Below are 21057 nucleotides of genomic sequence, written 5' to 3'. Positions count from 1 at the left end.
AGACTTAATTTAGGCTACTGGTTCATTTGAAAAAACAGCCAAAGTTATAAAGAAAAAGGCTATTTATTTCAAATTCTTTCTTTTCAAAATAGTTTAGAATCAGTATTTTCTTAAATTGTTGGCACAGGGCTGTTGAATTTTAGAGTTATTCTCATTTATCTATTTGGTTTTTTTGTTTTTTTTTCCAGGTCAGAAGCTCTTCAGTTGTCACGTGTGCAGTAATTCTTTTTCTACAAAAGGAAGTCTAAAAGTCCACATGCGTCTGCATACAGGAGCAAAGCCATTTAAATGTCCACACTGTGATTTACGGTTTCGTACTTCTGGGCGCAGAAAAACCCACATACAGTGTCATTATAAACCAGAAACAAAGAAGGTTAGGAAGCCTGTTGCCCGCACTTCAGCTGAGGGACTGCAGCCAGTCAGTCTTCTTAATTCATCTTCAACAGATCCTAATGTTTTCATCATGAATAACTCTGTTTTGACAAGTCAGTTTGATCAAAATTTACTTCAACAAGGACTTGTGGGCCAGGCTATCCTGCCTGCTTCCGTGTCAGGTAAAAATGGATGACTTTTTGGTGGTGGTATTTAAATCAAGTACTGAACTTTTGTTTTCTGTTAGAGTTCAGAAACTTATACCAAACGCTACTTCCAAACAGGTAAGCGTTGTATTGCATTGATAACTTGATGCACAGTGATGACATAAATAGAAATTTATTTTAGAATGAAAATGAAAAAGTTATGGTAGTCACAGTTAACCTAGAAGGTTCTCTTCAGGTCTGCTGTGATGTTGAACTATAGAAAGGAAAAAAAAATGCTGATAATAAATAGGTAGACTACTTGTATTCTTTTTGTAATATTCTTGCCTTTTCCTAATAAGGAAAGAAGCAAAGTGATTATTAATACCACATTTATCACAAATCAAACTTTTCAAATAACATTTACCAGTATCTTCCAAACTCATTTGGCTGGATTTAGATAACTGTTTAGAGTAAGTCATAAGATGAGCTCAGATTACTGGAGTTAAATACCAGAGTGATACATTGCTATGAAACTACCTAATGTTTGCGTGGAATTCCGAGTGAACAGAATGAAGCATTTATGTTATGCTCAGAAATCCTATGTAGAGGCAGGAAAGTTCTGAAATCCAGGCTAGTGGTTTGCATTTTGCCCTGAGTAGATATTTCTTGCGAAGATGTTTTTATGCTAAAGATACTTATTCACAAAGAAGGATGATTTTCGGACATCCACTAAAGGATGCTGGTTGATCATAATAAAGGTGTTTTTGGAGGTTGTATGTCAAACACGAGGTGATCTTTCCACATTTTGGGAGCTTTTGTAGAGGTAGTCTATTCAATTTTTAACATTAGCTTTCTAAATTGTTAAGATTTCGATTTTCAAATGCTTATGCACTTTTTTTCCCATCCATGTGATTACATAGGTTGTCCATAGTTTCCTTGAACAATATTTATGTGCTGTGTATAAATATGGTAACAGCTCTCACGTGTGCTATGGGTCAGAATGCACATACCTTGTGTGTATAATTGCTGCTTGTTTTTAGGGGTAGCATACACTTAGGAACACTTAAAGCAAATTTTTCCAGATTTATCTTCATAGGTGCTCTGGAGTGGTTCTTATTTTGTAAGATGCCAGCTACTGTTTAAATAATAACTATCCCTAAATGACATGGAACTTATTAAATTTTAAACTAGCCAGCCAGAACGTTGAAATGACGCACAGAAGTGTGTATGTGTAGTTTCTGTATTGATTTTGTTTATAAAAATAAGCAAGCTAAAAGAGACGGTCAGTAATGATAAAGAAAAACATAATGCAACTGTTTTCTTTGGTAGCTGGAGGTGACTTAACTGTGTCCTTGACAGATGGTAGCTTGGCCACTCTTGAAGGAATACAGTTACAACTTGCTGCTAATCTGGTTGGACAAAATGTTCAAATCTCTGGAATTGATGCTGCTAGTATCAACAACATAACATTACAGGTAGGTTGTTTTCAGTTTATTTGATTTTATAGAATCAGTTTGAAGACTGAAGGAAGTTTAATGAGTATATGTACTTCTGAAGTAGTACCTTTGAGTGAGACATCTGACAGTTCCATGCTGTTTCAGTTGTGTCATGTTAGAGCTTAGGTTCATGGTGGGATTTTTGTTTTGGCTTTTTTTCTCTTCAAGTTTTTCGGATTTTTACCTCTCTGGGATTTTGACAGATTTCTTTAAAATCCATTTTTTTTTCTTTTAATGGCGTTTTGTCTTTTCATTTTAAAAAAAAAATTTTAAGCAACATCTCCCCTCCCAGTCACCCTCCTCAAAACAGAAGAACCCAAATGTTACTAAGAATTTTCCTTACCATGACACTTGCGTTATTTATCTAGTTTTAAACATTTAGACTCATAGTTCAAATGCCATTTGAACTTGTAAAATGAACAATAGAAATACTTTACATAAAAGAAAGTGAAATTATTAAATTTGAGAATTCAAAATGACATGAAAGAATCGTTTGATGAAATTGGTTGGGTTTGATTAGTTTCAGAGACTCGTTTTGAGGAAAAGAGTTCTGGTGACTTCTATGTCCAACTCCTAGGTCAAGGAAAGATCATCGTCTGAATTGCATTGGTTCATTTGAAGTCCGTCTACTTAAAATGTTTATAGCTAAAAGTAAAGGAAACTGTAGTTTTGTTTCCCTTAATTCCCGAACATCCCAAAGAAAACAGTGTGTATTTAAATATTGAAAACAGATATTTTCTGGTGAACTGGGACTTCTAGGACCCATAAAGACTGAAAAACAGATCATTTCTGATGGTGTTTTTCCCTTCTGCTCCTTTCAGTGATTTGTGAGCAATAAGCCTTGCATGCAAGACACTACAAAATGCCAATATAGTAGATACCCAGTATGCCTATTTGTAGCTGTGATCATGATTTCCTGAACCTCGAAGTTGAATAGGCATCCTACAAATAGATACTTCAAAAATTTTAATTTTTTTAATAGTAATCTTAAATAGTATATATTCCAAATGCACCTTTCTGAATTCTGGATTTGTTATAAATATTCATGTAACCCAGATTTATTAAGTCAGATTGATCAGACTGAGAATTTGTTTTTCAGATTGATCCAAGCATTCTACAGCAAACCTTACAGCAGAGTAATATACTTGCTCAGCAACTAACTGGAGATCCCAGTATGGCTCCACAGAATCCCTCCCTCCAGACAGCGGAAAATGCAGTGCCAGCTAACGTGGTTATTCAGCCTATATCAGGCCTGTCTTTGCAGCCTACAGTAACATCTTCAGCTAACATGACAATTGGATCCCTATCTGAGCAAGAGTCTGTGCTGACGACTAGTGCTAGTGGTGAGTAGTGCCACTAGTCTTATGCTTTGAATTGTTTAGCATCAACTTTTCACTTTTTTTAATACTTCGTTTAGTAAGTTGGATATATGCTTCTTGTAACAGCGTATTTGTCAAATTCTGCAACTTTATCACTTTTGAATACAAGGTTTTCATAATGTGTACTACAAAATTGAAGAATATGTATAGCTTTTAGGAATACAAAAGCTTTTTAAGTTGTAGAGGAATAAATTAGACTGTGGAAATAATTTCTCCTTTAGATTGCAAGTTTTAGCGTCTTACCTTGGCTAAGTCTTTCATACTAGTTCAAAAAAAAATGTTGTAATTGTAGTTTTACAAAATATATATTGTAAAGAAAGGATATTCATGGAAATTTTTGTTCTACCTTTTTATATTTAGGTACACAGGACATCTCTCAGGTCATGACTTCACAGGGTATGGTGTCATCTTCAAATGGACAACATGAGATAACATTGACCATAAATAATTCCAGTTTGAGTCAAGTTCTAGCTCATGCTACAGGTTCTACTACTGCAAGCTCATCAGGAAGTCCTCAAGAAATCACTCTTACAATATCTGGTTGGTATTTCTAGTGATTTTTAGTGGTACCAGATCTGTTTCATAGGCTAGCTGGTACAGTATTTGAGCATATTTTTGCTGTCAGCTGCGTTCCTTTTTATATTCATCAGCTTTCAAAAGTATTTTCTAAATCTACCTTTGAAAGCCAAATGCAATTGCAGTGAGTACAAATGTAAGATCAGTTCCCTGTTTTATTCATGGTGTTATTTCAACAGATATTTCTCAGGGGGAAAGTTTGTGTAAGCAGTTCTTATTTCCTCACTGTGACTCATTTGGCTTAGTGCAATTCCTGGGTAATTCCTGGTGGGATAGGAGCAAGCAGCTTAAGGCAGGCATTGGGGTTGAGTTTATTTAATATAAATTCACTTCCATACCTGTTCCAATACATATTCCAATAGATGTTCTGACCATCCTTGCATGTGTACTCTTCAGTCACTGTAGTAAGTAGTTAGTACTCTAGGTGTCTTTAAAAACATTTAGACTATCCTTACTGCCTTTAGGAAACTGATTTTATGTACAATGTAATTAGCAGTCCACTTTCCGCAAAGACATGTTTGTTTAATTACATTTCTTAAGTGGATCCAGTGTTTTAACTATTAGTCTTCAGTTTGCTAGCTTGTATAGTTTCATGAAGTTCTTGTGCCTTGAATTTAAGATCTATCAATATTTGTCTAAATATTAAGAAGTACAGGTATTTCTCTGTATATTGCCATCTGAACCTATATTAAGAATATGTTGAAGTTTTTTGTAAAAATATGCATGTGAAGAAGTGAATCTTGTTTTGGTTTTATCTTCTGCTTTTAATTTATGAACACTTTTTTTTTAATAGAGTATAGTAGTAGAATAATGTTGAGATATTTCTGGCTGTAATAGGACTAATTTCTTTTTAGGTCAAGATCTTATTCAGCATAATTCTGGAAGCAGTGATCTGAATAGTAGCTTAAGGTTGACAGCACCAACCATCAACAGTCAGAGTACAGGTGCAACATTAACTATAAGTAACGACCACCTTCTTTCTCAGGGCACTTCACTAAATGCTCCAGGTATGCTTCCAGTGATTTTCTAACAAAAAATAAGTTTGTTAAAAAAAATAAGCTTTAGGCAGGAATAATACAGTCTTGCACACTACAATTAAGTAACAACAAGATTTAGATGTTTTCTCACTAGTTTTAAATTGCTGTACCAATTTCAATTATCCACTCCACAGAACAAGAAGGAAATGCCTACCCCTAGGATATTCTGTAGATTGTTTGTTTTTGTTTTTGTTTTGCATATATTCCAGAGCTTAATACAACAACTGGAACAAACCTTCCTTCAACAACACCCATATCTCAATCTACAGTTTCTGCCCAGAATTTGGTCATGTCTTCATCAGGAGTTGGAGGAGATGGTAGTGTCACTTTGACCCTTGCTGATACTCAGGGAATGTTGTCAGGTGGTCTTGATGCAGTTACACTTAATATCACATCACAGGTAAGAAGTGTTTTTCTGAACTGACAGATAAGCTAGCATTATTGTCTTAGAGGGCTGGAATTAGGATTTTTCTTAGAAAATAATTTTGAGATGAATTTTTTGTGATAAACTGGTTTTATATATGGATGCTGTAATTTCTTCTTTAGAAGGCAAAAGTTGTCAAAATATGAGAAACTTAATGTCTTCTAATTGTAGCTTTTTTTTTGTTTGTTTTTTCCTCTTTAAATAAAAACAGGGATGAGTAAAGAGTATTTGCTGTGGGTACCTAATGGTAAAGCTGGTAGATATTATTTTCTCAAGGATTGGCATAAATGTTACAGTAAAAATGCTTCAGAGATGTTCATAGCAAATCTACCTAAGATAAGGTACATGCAGGATAAATAATAAAGAAGATGATTATCTTTTTGCTTTGTGTTTTTTTCTGGTTAAACCTTGTCTGTATCTCTGCCTTTATTGTTGTGAGTGAAATTGTTTTGTTGTCATTCTTAATGAGTTGTTGGTTTTTTTTTTTTTTATCCCCGCTTTTCAAAAGATAGGACAGTATGATCAAAACAAGAAGCTGTGTTGGGGAGAACTGAAAAACAATTTTAAATTTATCTGAGGAGGAACAGTTAATCATTAATAATAGGACACGTTACGGAGACTGTGGTGTAGTACCTTCCTTGAGGTTCTGCATAGTGGAGACCTAAATAAGATTGTTCTTTTACCTTGAGCGTGCTTGAGAACATATGAACTGAAGAGAAATTGGAACAGGTCTCTTTACAGCAACATAAGTGTTTAAATGAATTATGTTGTCTGGAAATTGATCTAGATTAGGGCCATGGAGATGATTAGAGAGCTGGAGTGCACCCATCTACAGAGAGAGGCTGAGAACTGGGGATGTTAAACCTGGAGAAGAGAAGGCTTTGAGGAGGTTGTATTGTGCTCTTTCAGTATTTAAAGGGGGCTTATGAAAAAGATGGAAACTGACTTTTTACATGGCCTAATAGTGAGAGGATAAAGGGAAGCAGTTTTGAAGTTAAATAAGAGATTTAGATTAGACGTTAGGAGGAAATTCTTCACTCAGAGGATGAATGAGGCACAGGGGCTGCCCTAAGAAACTGAGGGGGCCACATTTCTGGAGATATCCAAAGCCAGGTAGGATGGGGCTTGGATCTCATGGAATATATCCTTGCCCATGGAAGGTGGGTTAAAAGCAGAAGGCCCCTTCCAACCCAAGACATTCTATGAATAAAGAGGTAAACTTACAAGAAGTTACACAAGAATAATGCTGTATGACTATTACCTCTCAAGAAGCTTCAGTATTAATTTCATTCTTATCATAATGTAAGATTTTTGTAGTGTCGTCAAAAGCTAAAGTCAAGAAAGGGTTGCGGGAAGGCTTGTGTGATTCTTGTGAACTGTTGAGAATTTTTGATGTTGTGGAGTAAAGAAGCAACATATATTTTCATTTCAGAGTTTGTAATAATGTAAACAATGTAGATTTAGCAGTGTTGATGTTTATTAATAAGACACTACTCTTAATACTAAGTCAAGTAAAAAATTGGATGCTGCACAAGTACGCTGTACATAGTATGAATCTTGATAAATGGGTTGGTAATGTGTAACATACATTCACATGTAGAGATTCACATGTAGAAGTTTTAGTGGTAATGCAGAAATAGAAGTAATGTGATTTTAAAAATTCTGAAACTTAATTTGTTATTTTATATTTTGACTTAATGTACTTTGGAAATATGTTTAATTAATAGATTTAAAAAAGGAAAAATCTGTGGAAAGACCACACAAAAAAGCAAAAGATAACATTATGGAGAGCATCATCTAAAGAGGCAAAAGATGTAGGCTGAAATGTGCAGCAATTGATGCAGGATGGGGAAAAATTAGAGTTTTTGCTTTTTTGGACTTCCAATTGTTCTTACATGTAACACCTTGGTATATTTAAAATCAGAGGAGAAGGAATGCTTCTAGCAATTGTTCAAATAAATTGTCATGGTATTTTTCAAGGAAAAAAAAAGAAGTAGTTTTGAGGTATAAAAATAATTTGTGTGACTGCAATTAATTGTTTAAATGTAGTTACTCTTCCTTTTTTTTCTTTTTTTCCCTTCCCTCTTTGACAGGGTCAGCAGTTCCCTGCTATACTTGCAGATTCCAGTCTTGCTAGCCAAAGTGGGTCAGGCTCACAGCAAGTCATACTGGTGAGCCATACACCCCATTCAGCAGCTACAAACTCCGATGAAATAACGTATCAGGTAGATACTATATATTTCTGTATCTCTTGTGGGTAAAGAATGTTATTAATAAAAATATTTGGATAATTCCTTTGTATACTGAAGCAGGAAGGCTGATGTCATTCCTAAGAGCACTGGGAAGAGATTCATTGTGACTTCCTAATCACCCAGATTGTGTTTAAGTTTTGAGCTGAAAAACAAAAGAGAAATACATTTAATAATGTGTTTTTCTACAAACTGCAGCAGTGTTTACTCAGCAGTTTTCTCCAAAAAAAATCCAAGTAAATTTGTTAGGTAATAAAAATAAATGAAGTTAAGAGCTGTGGGGAAAAGCAGCATCTATTGCTGTATCTTTTTATCTTTTTTTTATTGGTTTTTTTTTTTTTTTCAGCCAAATTGGTTTAACAATGGAGTATAAACTTTTCAACTTAAGTGTTTTGAGTTTCCACAGGCTGTTATACATGAGTAATGTCAGTACTATTATCAGAAGGGGTAGCTCAGATTTGTCTTGTTGAAGGTAGGATTAATAATTTTATTAAGGTAACATGAACCTCTGGGAGGTTGTGGATGCCCCATCCTTAGACGTGTTCAAGGCGAGGTTGGATGGGGTCCTGGGCAACCTGATCTAAATGTGTATGTTTGATGGCCCTGCCAGGCAGGGGGGTTGGAACTACATGATCCTTGAGGTCCCTTCCAACCTGGGTGATTCTGTGATTCTGTGTGATCTCTAAACTGGGAAATACGGTAGAGGCAGATGATGACTAACAGTCAAAAGATGTGGGGCACTGGATTGGCAAGCAGACATCAATATGTAGGCAAGTTGTGACTGATGTGAGTGAGAGAAACTTTTGAACATAAAAAATGCTTGAAAAGAGCGGACCCTCTTCAAGTTTATGTTCATAAGGGTGGTGAGATGACAAAATAGTAGAGGAAACTCCCTCAAGCTTCTTGGAAAATTGTCAGAAATGCATACCTCTCTGGCATGTCTGTACACTGATAGATGCAACTGGAGGTAGGCATACAGTCTGCAATCTGATGGGAATCACAGAAAGAAGGTAGAACACACACAAATGAAGCACAGCTATGATAGGATGATGGCTTTTTAGGACAGGACAACAAGACCATAGTGGGATTACATGGAGGTTTGCATAGGAGCTGGATGGTGATTCAGCTGTGGCTTTATGGGGGAATGATGTCAGGAAGATCAGGCTGTGGTGAATACTAATCATTTGCTTCAGATCACGTGATTAAGAAGAATCTGAAGATTTGTATTTCATCAGACACAGTCTTGGGTTTCCTGCCTCTAGCTCACACTTTGAGTAGAGGAACTGAACTAGATGATTTCAAGAAGTCTCTTCCAACCTAAGTAATTCCATGATTTGCAATCCCTGGTTTGCATATACTTCAGCCCACCTAAGATCATCTGAAAGGGCAACAAGCCAGGGTGCAAGGAATCTAGGAAACTTCTGGAGTGTATCGATAAATTCCTGGTACAGGAGGTTAAAAAGCCAGCAAGGAAAGATGTTCAGCTGGACTTCATAATTGCAAACAAGGAAGAACTGATCAGAAATATGAATGTCAGGAACACCCTTGGTAGCTGAGACTGTAGATAATGGAGTTCAGGCACCAGAGAGAAGGAAAGAAACAATAAAATGATTGAACTGCTGCATTCAGTGATGATGTTACCTGTGCAACAATGTCAAGGCCATTTGCTAGTGGTGTACCTCAGGGTTGAAATACTGGGATGAGTACTATTCAACTTCTTCGTTAATGACCTGCATGATAGAACAGAGAGCGTACTCAATTGATTTGCAGATTATAGAAAACTGTGAGGAGTTTTGTGATGGATTGGATGGTTGTGCTGCCATTCAGAAGCATATCGATAGGCTGGGGAAATGGGCCAACAGGAATGTCATGAAATTCCATTTAGGGAAACGCAGAGTTCAGTCCCTGGAGAAAAATAACCCCATGCACTGGTATGTGCTGGAAAGCAGCTTAGTAGAGCAGGACTTGTATGTGGAGGGGGTGAGGGGTACTAGTGAACAAGTATTTAACCATGAGTTAGCAATGTGCTCTTGCAGCAGAGGTGGTCAGCAGCATCCTTGGATTCATTTAAGAGCAGGATTGGGAGGGAGGTGATTGTCCCCCTCTATTCAGCTCTTGTGAGGCCCCATCTGGAGTATTGTGTCCAGGCCTGGGGCACCCAGCAGAAGAAAGACGCAGAGTTCTTGGAGTGGGTTCAGAGGAGGGCTGCTAAGAAGATCAGAGGGCTGGAGTACCTTTCCTGTGAGGAAAGGTTGAGGGAACTGGGATTGTTTAGCTTGGAAAGAGAATGCTCTGGGGAGACATCATTGTGGCCTTCCAGTACCTTGAAGGGAGTGTATAAACAGGAAGGGGGATGACTGTTTACATGGGTGATAGTGATAGGACAAGAGGGAGTGGTTTTAAACTGAGATAGGGGAGGTTTAGGTTAGATATTAGGAAGAAGTTTTCTACTCAGGAGGTGATGATGCACTGGAACAGGTTGCCCAAGAAGGTTGTGGAAGCCCCATCTGTGGAGGCATTCAAGGCCAGGCTGGATGTGGCTCTGGGCAGCCTGGGCTGGTGTTTGATGACCGTGCAGATAGCAGGGGGGTTGAAACTAGATGATCTTTGAGGTCCTTTTCAACCTAGACCATTCTATGACTCTATAATTGCCAGCAGGGCAGTAGGAGATGATTCTTTCCCTTTACTCAGCACCAATGAAAGGACATGCTCTGGAGTGCTCTGCCCAGTCATAACTCACCAGTAAAATAGGGACGTGAACATATGGTAGGGAGTACAGTGAAGGGCTCCAGAGATGATTGTGTTAGTGTCTGCTGCAGGAGGAGAGACAGAGTGTGGGGATTGTTCAGCCTGATAAAAACCTTCATGATGGTTGGTGATGGTGAGGTTGTTCTTAACAGTGTGCATGGTATCTGATGTGAGGGAATAAAGCAGACAGAGCCAGTCTGATTTCAGTGGTGCCTATGAAACGATAGCAGGCTATAACCCTTGTTTTACTGTGAGTGAAACGGGTGGTTGAATTCTGGACAGATTTTCAAGAGAGCCTGGAGTCTCCATACTTGATATTCAGAAGCTGTCTGGGCATGACTGTGAGCCTGCTCTTTGGAATTTTGGAATAGATGATCTCAAGGCATCCCTTCCAACTTGAGCTATTCTATTAATTTCCTATTTTTACACTTTCATATGGTTGAATGAGAATTCTGAACAATTTTGCAGGGTTCACATACTCTGTGAAAATGGGTGGTCTAAAATTTTACTTGCCCATATTGTCTCTCCTCTAAATTTAGGACTGGATTTTGTCTTTCAATCTATATATGCTTTCATAAATCAGAGTAGCATTTCATAAGGCTTACTAGAATGTCACCTGCAAACTGTGACAGTACCTGAGAAGCCATATGGTAGCAGTCAACATGTAACACTAATGAAGACCACTTTCCTTTCTGGTGACTGTTAATTTACCAGTAGACATTTCAGCGATTTCTTGAAAGGTTCGAACTAGTTGGAAATGTATAAATAAGTGTGTGTGATAAAAGGTTTTTTCTAATCCCTTCTTTTAGTTGTTTTGATATTACATCATTACTAATTTTGTTACTATTCCTGATTTTTACTATGGATAATGTTCTGCACTGCTTTGTACCTTTCTCGGGTTTAGTTCATCCTGAATTAGTCACTTAGCACTTAGTTTCTTTTCTGTATTTTCATATATTTCTTTTTAAAGAAAAAAATTCCATGAAGTTGAACAAGTTTCATGTTACCTCATTTGAGGAAAGTGAAACACAGGAAAACCATGCCCAGACCCTGTCAGCTTTTCGTTGTTATTTGTGAGACTGTGTTAGTAGCTCAAAAATGCTTACTTAAGGTAACTGAATCCCTGATGAATGAATTAACCACATGGAAAACCATAAACATTCTCCTTTGTAAATGTCAGAGATGTTTTCTCTCTTTCTCTCTCTTTCTTTTCTCTGGAACTTTGTTTGGCTTTGAATTTTGTTTGGTAAGAATCATTTGAGATCTCAGGAATATGAAACTGGATGTAAAAAAATATTTATGTACTCAGACACATCAGATTTTACAGCATAAATGAATTTGAGCATAGTTACTCTAGTCTTTTTGTTTCCTTAAAATTTGGTTATTCTGAGAGCAGTGAAATACATGTTTGTTTACATACAACTTGTCTTTCCTTTGTGTTGATAAGGTGCTTGCAAGCACCCTCAAAAAATTGATCTCATCAAAGCAGCATCCAGAACAACCACCAAGTCTGCTGTGAGTATACTTGATTATTTGACCGTGTTTTACAAATCGTTATAGGTGACAGAGGTTTCTCCTAATGTGACTAAAAGCAATCAAGCAGAAAAAGAAGGTCGTGTGCACCAGTGTTTTGAGTGTAGTCAGACCTTTTCTTCGGCCACCATGTTGATGCATCACAGTAAAGAGGTTCACGGCAAGGAAAGAATACATGTTTGTCATGTCTGCAATAAAGCCTTTAAGCGGGCAACACATCTCAAGGTATTTGGTAATAACAGTGGATTGTTCTGTTAACTTCTTCTTTTGTTTTGGAATTGTTGTCATGTTACTGAAAGATACCTGTTAGCCCTTTACTTTTTCTGTTCATGCATAGTTTGTGAAGTGCATGATGTCTGTGAGGGGGAACTTAAATGACAACATATGCTGACATAACTCTTCCATGGAGCATGGAGAAGTTTTTAGTGTTTTAATTTATGTGTTGTCCACAAAAAGAAAAACATGGATTCCTGTCATATAAACAGTGGTGTCAGAAAAAGGTGTTTATTCTGTTCTCTTATATATATTATTGCTACTTATCTTCTTTTCCAGATACACTTTTTGTAATTGTAAAATGCAGAGCAAAATCCTTGCTCTGATTTTTGGGTGTTCTGTTTTGTGAGTACAAGTGACATCTTCAGAGCAAACATTTGTTTTAAAATCCCCTTATATTGTTGCTGTTCAGTACTTCTTAAGAGAGTTTTTCAGAAGATTTCTTCTCACTGGAGTATCATGTTTTAAGGAAATATACTTTGGTTGTGAAGCTTGTGCCTTTTGGGCAAGCACATGTGACAAAAAGATTATTGGTTCTTGGGAAAACACAAAATGCTGTGAAACTCAGTTACCTATATTTTAGGAGAAAGTTTTCAGCAAAAAAGAAAAAGAGATTTGAATACAGAATTGGTAATTGTGAAAATGAAGAAATCAGACACCAATCTCCTAAACTTCTTTTTGTGGAAGTAAACTTTTTGAGCCCAGTGTTAGTGAATTAAGTTCACTGATGGTAAATTATTAATACCTAGTAAAATTGTGTTGTCTTACCTTTCTGAGCTTTTTAGGATGTTTCTTAAGAACCTTAGTGTTTTTTTTTGTTTGTTTTTTTCTTTTTGAGTAATTCAGCAATTGGTTGTAAGTGGTTCCATTTGCATGCTGACACTGTAGCTGTGTGTGTAGCGGTCTTCTCCTTTGAGGTCTTTACTGTTTTAGAATGATCTTCATTTGGGACCTGGGTACAAATGCCCGTGTATCAGGCAAGTGATGGGGAGGTGGGTACTGTAGAGAGGGAGAAAAAGTATCCAGTGCTAGCTTATGATACATAGTTGACCAAAATCTATGTTTGTAAGTGATAAAAACATTCAAAGAGCACTGGGTTTTCATGAGTAACATTATATTATCTTCAGATAATTTGTGAAAGTACTAATTTATGCAAAATAAATATTTCTTGACAGAGGCTTTCAGAAATGTAAAGCTACTGATGCCTCAGCCCTGCAAAGAGATGATATACAAACAAGTATCTCTTTTAGAAAAAAATGCAGGGTTCCATCTTCTGTGTGTTTTCTATTGATGACTAAGATCATCTGCTTTTATCTTCAAAAGTGAATATCTTTCTATGCTCAATGGTTCTGAGATGTCATCTTTTCTGTGCTACCTTAGGAACACATGCAAACCCATCAGGCTGGACCTTCACTGAGTTCCCAGAAACCTCGGGTGTTTAAGTGTGATACCTGTGAAAAAGCTTTTGCAAAACCAAGTCAGCTGGAGAGACATTGTCGCATTCACACAGGTAACATCAGAAACGATCTTCATCTCATACAATTTTCTTATGCATATGTGACTGTTATATTTCAGAGTGTTTGCTCTTAGGTTCAGGTAATTGCATTTAGATAACAAAGAAAAAAGAAAAGAAAAAGGTTAAAATGAGAGCAAACTTGCAATCTCAAGTAGCATGATATTCTGTTTAAATCTATGCTTAGTGGTGAGACTAAGAATCTCCATATATTGGCACTCACTGTCCTGCAGCAGTGATATGAATACACAAGCTTATGTTGAAAATTTTGTCGTTGAAATAGATTGATAAATGGATGTTTTAAGGCATTGTTTGAAAACACTGGATATCTTCAAGACTGTAGGAGAATGTGCAAATGTCTTGGTGTGTTCAGTGATGTTAAAGAACAGTCTTAACTGCTGAAGCTGACTGCTGTAAGTGATGCTTGGTGGATAGTTCAACCATTAGTCAGTTCATCTGTGTCTGCTGCTAGAATACAATGTTGTGTTCTTTACTGCCAAGTTATTTTCTTTAACTGTTATTCTGTAATTATACTACACTGTCTCCTCCTGGGGGACACGTATTTCCCTTGATAAAGTACTCTTCAGGCTGCAGTTTGTGGCCTGCCACAAGGAGAAAGCTACGTGTAATAGATCCCATCTGCCTTCCCCTTCACCTTGTGCGTGTTAACAACATGAGTTTTAAACATTGGAGTCATTCTCTGAAACAACTACTTTCTTCCATACCGCTGCTGCCAATTAATGGCTGTCGTGTCTGCTAGAATTAAAAAGGAATGGGTAAAATTATCCATGTTGCTTCTAAGCTGCTGAAGACTAAGGAATATAACTGTGTATGCTGTAGCATAGGAGGACTTCCAGTAACATAATTACTGTTTCCTTCAGTGAGTCAGCTGGAGCTTTCTCTTTCTGTGATATCACTGTCTTATGTAGCTTTTGGCTACTGTTCATGGATTTAAAGCAAAATTTCTAATCTCTTCATTTAAGCTATCTTGTTAACCTTGTCATTTTTCCATAGTTGGCATCACTTGCTTGTCTCATGAGGTATAATCTGAGTTTCATCTTTTGGATGGATCTTTGTACCCACAGATTCAGTCTTGTAATTCTAAGTACTGTATTTCTGAAGAATAGGCTTGCCCAAATATTCAACTTTCTTGTGTATGCTCTCATACCATATATCTTAAAATATTAGAATTTCCTCTTCTCTGACTTCAACAAATGAGTGTCTTATTCAGATGCATTTGAACTACTTTGGCTTTTCTGCAGAACTCGCTGCCAGATGTCTCTGTATCGTGCTGGACTTCCATTCATATATACCTTTGTTCTCTGTTGCACCAACTGCAAACTGTCTTCACACTTAAGTGACTTTGAGCCGCACTAAACTGTGTTCTTTCAATCTCCCTGTCTCCTCCTGTTACTTCCCTTATCTGTATGTCTGTCCTTCCTTGTTTCCCTCTTCCCTCTCTACACCAAATGACCCACACTGAGCTCTTTATTCCCATCTCTAAACAACATGTGATCCCTGCGTTTCTCTCCCTGTTCAAAATTCCACACATTTTCATTCGTTCTAACATGGCTGTGCCAAATGTTGAGAGGAATGAATATGTTCCTTGAGTGTTCATAGAGCAGCATCTTTAAATTCTTTTTTTTTTTGTTTATGTGACTTCTGGTAGGCTGTTGATGTGTGAGGACCATTGCTTTGTACTGATTATTTAGATTATCAGATTATCCCATTACACACTTGTTACCTTTTCATTATTTTCTCATATTTATAGCAGATTCTTAAAATTTGTGTCTGTCTCTGCTCTTTGTTCATGAAGGACTTAACATGGTGGAATTTCAGTCTACATGTAAGACTGCATTGTGGTGTTATGAATAATAAATGACATGATTTCCAATGGAAGATGGGGGGGAAGTAGATGAAGCTGGAAGCATAACATTGCCACAGGGAATTGCTTTAACTTGCTGTGTAACAGTGATACTATTTAAAAAGAAGATAAAAAAGATTGTTGGGTGATGAATGACTCTGATTAGGGTTAGAATACTTCATTTTTACCATTGTGTATAAGCAGTTACTGAGATCAAGGTATACCTTATCTGTCTGTACTTTCTTGCAGGCTTTTGGCGTGTATCGTGAAGTCTGTAAATAAATGAACGTAGCCTGTGACTTGCTTTTTACCATGAAAAAAGAATTTGAGGAGAATTATTCAGGAATCCATGTGTTTGTGGATGAATTAGATCAGACCTATATAATGTACAGCCCACTGTGACATTGCTTGAACTGTTACAATGAGTTTGGCTAATCCAGTTGACTAATTCAGCGCTTATTCTGCATACTGTCAAAAGTAAATCAGGTGCAATAATTGCAAGAATTGAGTTATTAGCATTTATCAGGCAGCTAAGAATCAGAAGGTCCAGGTGTTGCTTGTGTCTTTTTGCACATCTCATTCTGTTGCTGCTCTGCTGAGAACTCTAACAGAAAAGGATAGGAGGATGGAAAGAGGATTCATGAACATGTTAATTTATGTTTCAGATATTTTTGCTAAGAAAATCTTGAGATTTGGGAATCCTAAGAGCAGCTTCAGAGATTGTGCAGTGGCAGGGTATGGATAGATAGGGGTGTAAAAAGGAGATAAAGAATCAAGGGTGTGTGTTGGGTTGGAAGGGATGAGATCCTCCTTATGTCAGTTGAGGAGTAAGTTTTCAATGCACGCGTAATAGGATAGACTTCAATATTAGTGGGCTGAGTCATTCACTTAGAGGAAAACAACTCCTGGCAAATAAGCATTAAGTCCTGATGAGGACTGATGGGTAAGCTGATATGGTACAGCTGTTCTCATGTTTTAGAGGTTTCTGCTAATCCTGTACATTCTAATCTAATGGGCTGCCTGCTTTCATTCCTCCATACCTTACCCAAAGAGAATATAAGTTATTGTGAGTGACAACTGTTCTTTCTGATAGTAAAACTAGAAGAAAGGGAGTACAGCTTCTTTGTGGTTACTGTGGTAGAAAGGAAGGTTCTTGTTATATTGAAGGCAGGTAGAGAAAGGCAGGAGTTGCAGTCAAAGATGATTAACTGCCTTCAAAATTCCATAATAACTTGCTTTCTGTTTAACTGGCTTAAATAATTCAGATGTTAATAAAAGGCAGTGCTGTAAGAATCCCACAAATAGTCTGATAACAGGAAACAAGGCAGCTTCCTTCCTGCTTTGGCTCATGCTGTCCATTATAATGCATAATGCCACTTCAGGAGGGCTTTGAAAAGACCAGAGCCCCTTTATACATCTGTTCTTAATAAATCTGCACCGTCATAGAAGAAATTATTTCTATTTTGGAATTGCTTGTAATTTACTCAGTAAATCTTCAGATATTTTTGGGTTTCTTCTATATGAGCACTCCGGAGCTGGGAGTGCCCACAAGCTAGTAAGTCCTTGCTGAATTATTTTCTGTCTCGTTGTTTGAAGTTGTGGGCTCACCTGCTGCTGAAACCTGGTAGTCATTCCTTCGAAAGGGGATGTTCTAAAAATCTCTGAAGACCAAGCAAGTGAAAATGTCCTGCAAAGAAGTCTTTAGATTGATTAAAAAAAAAAAAGCCTAGTAAGAGCAGCTGAGGTTAAGCCTAAACCAAATGGCTTTCCTAAAGGAATGATCCTTGCCTGTGAGAAACTGAGATTCCTATCTTGATTAAACACAATAATTTATAATACACGGTGCCTACTGAATTCATGGTCCAAAGAAAAAAAACACATTTTCTTCTCTGAGTAAAATTACAGAATCGTCTGAGTTGAAAAAGGCCCTGAAGATTACCAAGTCCGTACATCATCCTGACCTACTGAGTCCCGTCACTAAACCACATCCTTTAGAGCTTTCCGCACTTCCCTTAAATACCTGCAGGGATGGAAGCTCCACTTCTCTCAGGGCAGCTTCTCCCTGTGCCTAACCAGCCCGTCTGTGGATGAATTCTGCTTAATATCCAATTGAAATCTCCCCTACACAACTTGAGTCTCTTTGTTTGCATCCTTTAATCATCTTATACATTCAGGACTTATCAGTGAAGAGCAGTTTGGATAAACACTGCAAAAATTAGAGGGAAGTGAATGATTCTGTTTCTGATAGAAGAAGCCATATGGCGTAATCCCTTACACAGCACCGAAATGGCTGCTTATTTTAGAGCAGAAAACTGAAAGTGTTGGTGGAAACATTTTAAATTCAAATTAGTGAAATCATGCTTAACAAAAATAAAGAACACTTGTGCTGCAGTTCATCTTTCTAGATCAAGAGCCCCTTTTCTTGTCTACGGTGTAATCTTAAGAAGAAAAATAATGACAGGCTGCATGCTGTACATGCAGAAAAAACGTCAGCATCTTTTCTGCAAAAGCAGAACTTTGAGTGAAGGGAGGAGCTTGGGTTTTAAAGTAGTTCCTTTTAATCAGAGTATTGAAGTGAGTGTGGCTTTGACCATAATTTTGCACTACACTGGAGATTTGTAATGCCGTGAAACTTAATTTGTTGAGTTTTCCTTGAAACAATCCTTTGCATGCAGATACTGTCAGCCTTGTTGGAAAGGCTGTGTAATGATCACTTTCTTGAACGGATTTATCAGAACAATCTTCCCAAAATCTTTCTTATGGACCACATCTGAGAATTGCTTTAGTAGGCAGGTATGTGGAAACAATATTTTGCAAGCCTAGCTGATTTTTCCCTGAAAATTCAAAGTAGAAATACATTTAAAGCTTTGTTTTCAAGATGCAAGAATGTATTCCTGTACTTGTTAGCTGAATTGATTTGTAGTCTGAACAGTAATCTTCCCTTTTCAGCTTGCCTGTTCCCCAGGTATATCTTCCTTTTGCTTATCTTAAGTAGCTGAGCATTATTTGCTTCACTGTAACATAAGCATCTGAGGTCCTCTTGGAGTGACATCCTAATAGAAATATGCTTCTGTTAGGTCCATATACTTCTATTAGATGCCTTCTATCTCTCCAAGCGTGCTTTGAACTGAAGTAGTGTTTTCATCCCTTCAGAAAACAGGGAGTAACTAGAGATGATGATGAGAGCAAAAAGAATAGTATCCAAGCCTAGGAAGAATTTTATGCTCATATTGGTTTCATACTTTTTTCGTATTAAAAAGGAAGAAGAAGCAGAATTAACTGTAGTGATCTCTTGTTATTGCTGAAATTCTCTTGTGTTTCAGTTTGCCAAGAGATCTGATTTCTGTTCGAAATGTTGTGTTTGAATTGAGTCTGAGATAGGTCCAGATTGTTCTTACATCTTCTGCTTGTCATGTTTTCATTCCAGCAAGTAGATCTTTTGAGACATATCTGGTAGCAAAAGAATTATTGAATGAATTTATACATAAATCCTTTATTTATAAGTAGAGGAACTTCTGTTCCTGTTTACTTTCTGCTGCAGCTGTACTCCCTGGTAAGAAGAGCAGTGACAAGCGAGATAAAATGAAAGGCCATTGTCGTAGGCAGCTTTTTTTGTGCTCAGAAACCTTTCTCCTACTCTACTGTTGGTGCTGTTTGGTGTTTACAACAGTAAGCGCTCTTTCTGTTACTGTTTGACCTGTAGCTCTAATTAGTTAATACTTTTAAGCTTACTTAATGATTTACTAGCATTAAATATTCTTTTACTGATTGCCTGAGAAGTTACATTAAGCCTGAGAAGCTACAATATCTGTGAAGCACAGGGGTAATGAAAGAAGAGGATTTGTGTCATTTCAGATACTTGTTGAAATACTGTTATGATGATGAAGTTGTGGGGGCTTTACTAAAAAATTACTAATATTGTGAGTCCTTTGGAAAATTACCAGCGTTATTTTAACACATTCAGCATTCTAGTTTCTTACAGACATCAGCTTTGTTAACTTTAGAATATTGTTTTATCTCTGTTACTCATAAATGTTGTAAGACAGTGATGGTCCCCTCAAGTACAGAAAAGTCATACTGGCTAAAAAAAAAAAAAAAGATTTTTAAAATCTCTATTAAATAGTTTGCTTTGATGTAATTCGAATATGAAATTTAACAGTATTGATGAGTTAAGATTCATGTCAATATTCTGATATTTCATTTAGGATGTTTTTGTGATTATGTGGAGTTATAGCACTTTGAGGGAGACACGAGGAAACAAATTGTTTGTCTACTTAATTTCTAGGTGGTCTTAATTATTTTATTGAATTTGGAACTTTATATGTTTAAATGAACATTAATTACGTTTTTCTCTTTTAGGGGAACGGCCGTTTCAGTGTACGCTATGTGAAAAGGCTTTTAACCAGAAGAGTGCTCTTCAAGTTCACATGAAAAAGCACACAGGAGAAAGGCCTTATAAATGTGATTACTGTGCAATGGGATTTACACAGAAAAGCAATATGAAACTTCATATGAAACGGGCTCATGGTTACACTGGTATGTAGCACAGTGTTAGCAGTGGCAAGTACAGGAAGCTGCATGGTTTATTAGGAAATCAGAAAACGTTTCCCCTAAGTCACTGAAGAATTAGACATCAATAAGCTGAGGAGTTGGTGAGCTAATAGTTGAACACGACCAAATAACACTTTGAAACAAATGGGTAACTGCTTATGGCTCCGTGGTTGTGGTGGAGCCCTCTGTTGCTAAAATAGAAAGTTCAAAACCTAGTATAGGGGAATAATTGCTTATATTGGTCTGTTGTGCGTGGCTTTTCCCAAAATGTTTTTTTTAAATAGCATCTGTAGAATCTGTGGTATTTGTATGATGCCACTGTTGAAATAGTTGCATAACAGATTTCCGAGTGTAATTTTTTTATTCACATGTAATAATTCTCAGCGTATTTCCATTTGTCTTACACTGCCCATCTAGTCATACTCATTTTCTTTTTTTCTTGTAGGTCCTGTGCAAGAACCTGCTAGTAATCAAGAACAAGAAGGGGAAGATATTAGTCGTGCTCTGAATTTAGAGGAAGTGGTACAAGAATCGTCAAGTGAATGGCAAAATATAGGCAGTGTTTTTCGATGACACCTTGATGTCTGAAAGCTGACTTTTTTTTTTTTTTTTTTGAACTTGGGTTTCTCTAAAGAAGTTTTCAGAGAAGGAAAAAAAGTTGGATTTTACAGTTGAAACTTCAAGCATTGGAAATATTAACAATAAGATAATATATTATAGGATTTTTTTTTAATTATTTGCAAAAATTACCTAAAAGAATCAATGTCCTTTTTTTAAGCTTGTAGAAAAATATTGTGAAATCATCACTTAATCTGTGCTAAGTTGTCTGTGAATGAATGAACTCAGGTAATGCTGTATACAGTTTCATCTTTTAATTCACAGCCAGTATATCTATT

The 21057-nt window shown here is 36.8% G+C and overlaps 1 protein-coding gene across 1 annotated transcript in view; it reads left to right on the top strand.

Annotated features, from left to right (window-relative positions):
- The window catches only part of ZNF236 (zinc finger protein 236), a 67369-nt gene extending 46582 nt beyond the window's left edge, over positions 1 to 20787 (top strand). Inside the window, exons 23-33 of the mRNA XM_042868912.1 lie at positions 189 to 554; positions 1848 to 1993; positions 3114 to 3357; positions 3754 to 3933; positions 4824 to 4976; positions 5216 to 5406; positions 7524 to 7655; positions 11988 to 12185; positions 13614 to 13743; positions 19970 to 20146; positions 20607 to 20787. Of these exons, the coding sequence (XP_042724846.1) occupies positions 189 to 554; positions 1848 to 1993; positions 3114 to 3357; positions 3754 to 3933; positions 4824 to 4976; positions 5216 to 5406; positions 7524 to 7655; positions 11988 to 12185; positions 13614 to 13743; positions 19970 to 20146; positions 20607 to 20734 (2045 nt within the window). The 3' untranslated portion in view covers positions 20735 to 20787. The remainder of the gene's footprint in view (positions 1 to 188; positions 555 to 1847; positions 1994 to 3113; positions 3358 to 3753; positions 3934 to 4823; positions 4977 to 5215; positions 5407 to 7523; positions 7656 to 11987; positions 12186 to 13613; positions 13744 to 19969; positions 20147 to 20606) is intronic.
- Positions 20788 to 21057: the final 270 nt, after the last annotated feature.

The sequence above is a fragment of the Lagopus leucura genome, unplaced genomic scaffold (assembly GCF_019238085.1).
Source record: "Lagopus leucura isolate 7727_CA_CO unplaced genomic scaffold, USGS_WTPT01 Super-Scaffold_100002, whole genome shotgun sequence".
Classification (NCBI taxonomy): domain Eukaryota; kingdom Metazoa; phylum Chordata; class Aves; order Galliformes; family Phasianidae; genus Lagopus; species Lagopus leucura.
This window is presented reverse-complemented; position numbering and strand designations above follow the sequence as displayed.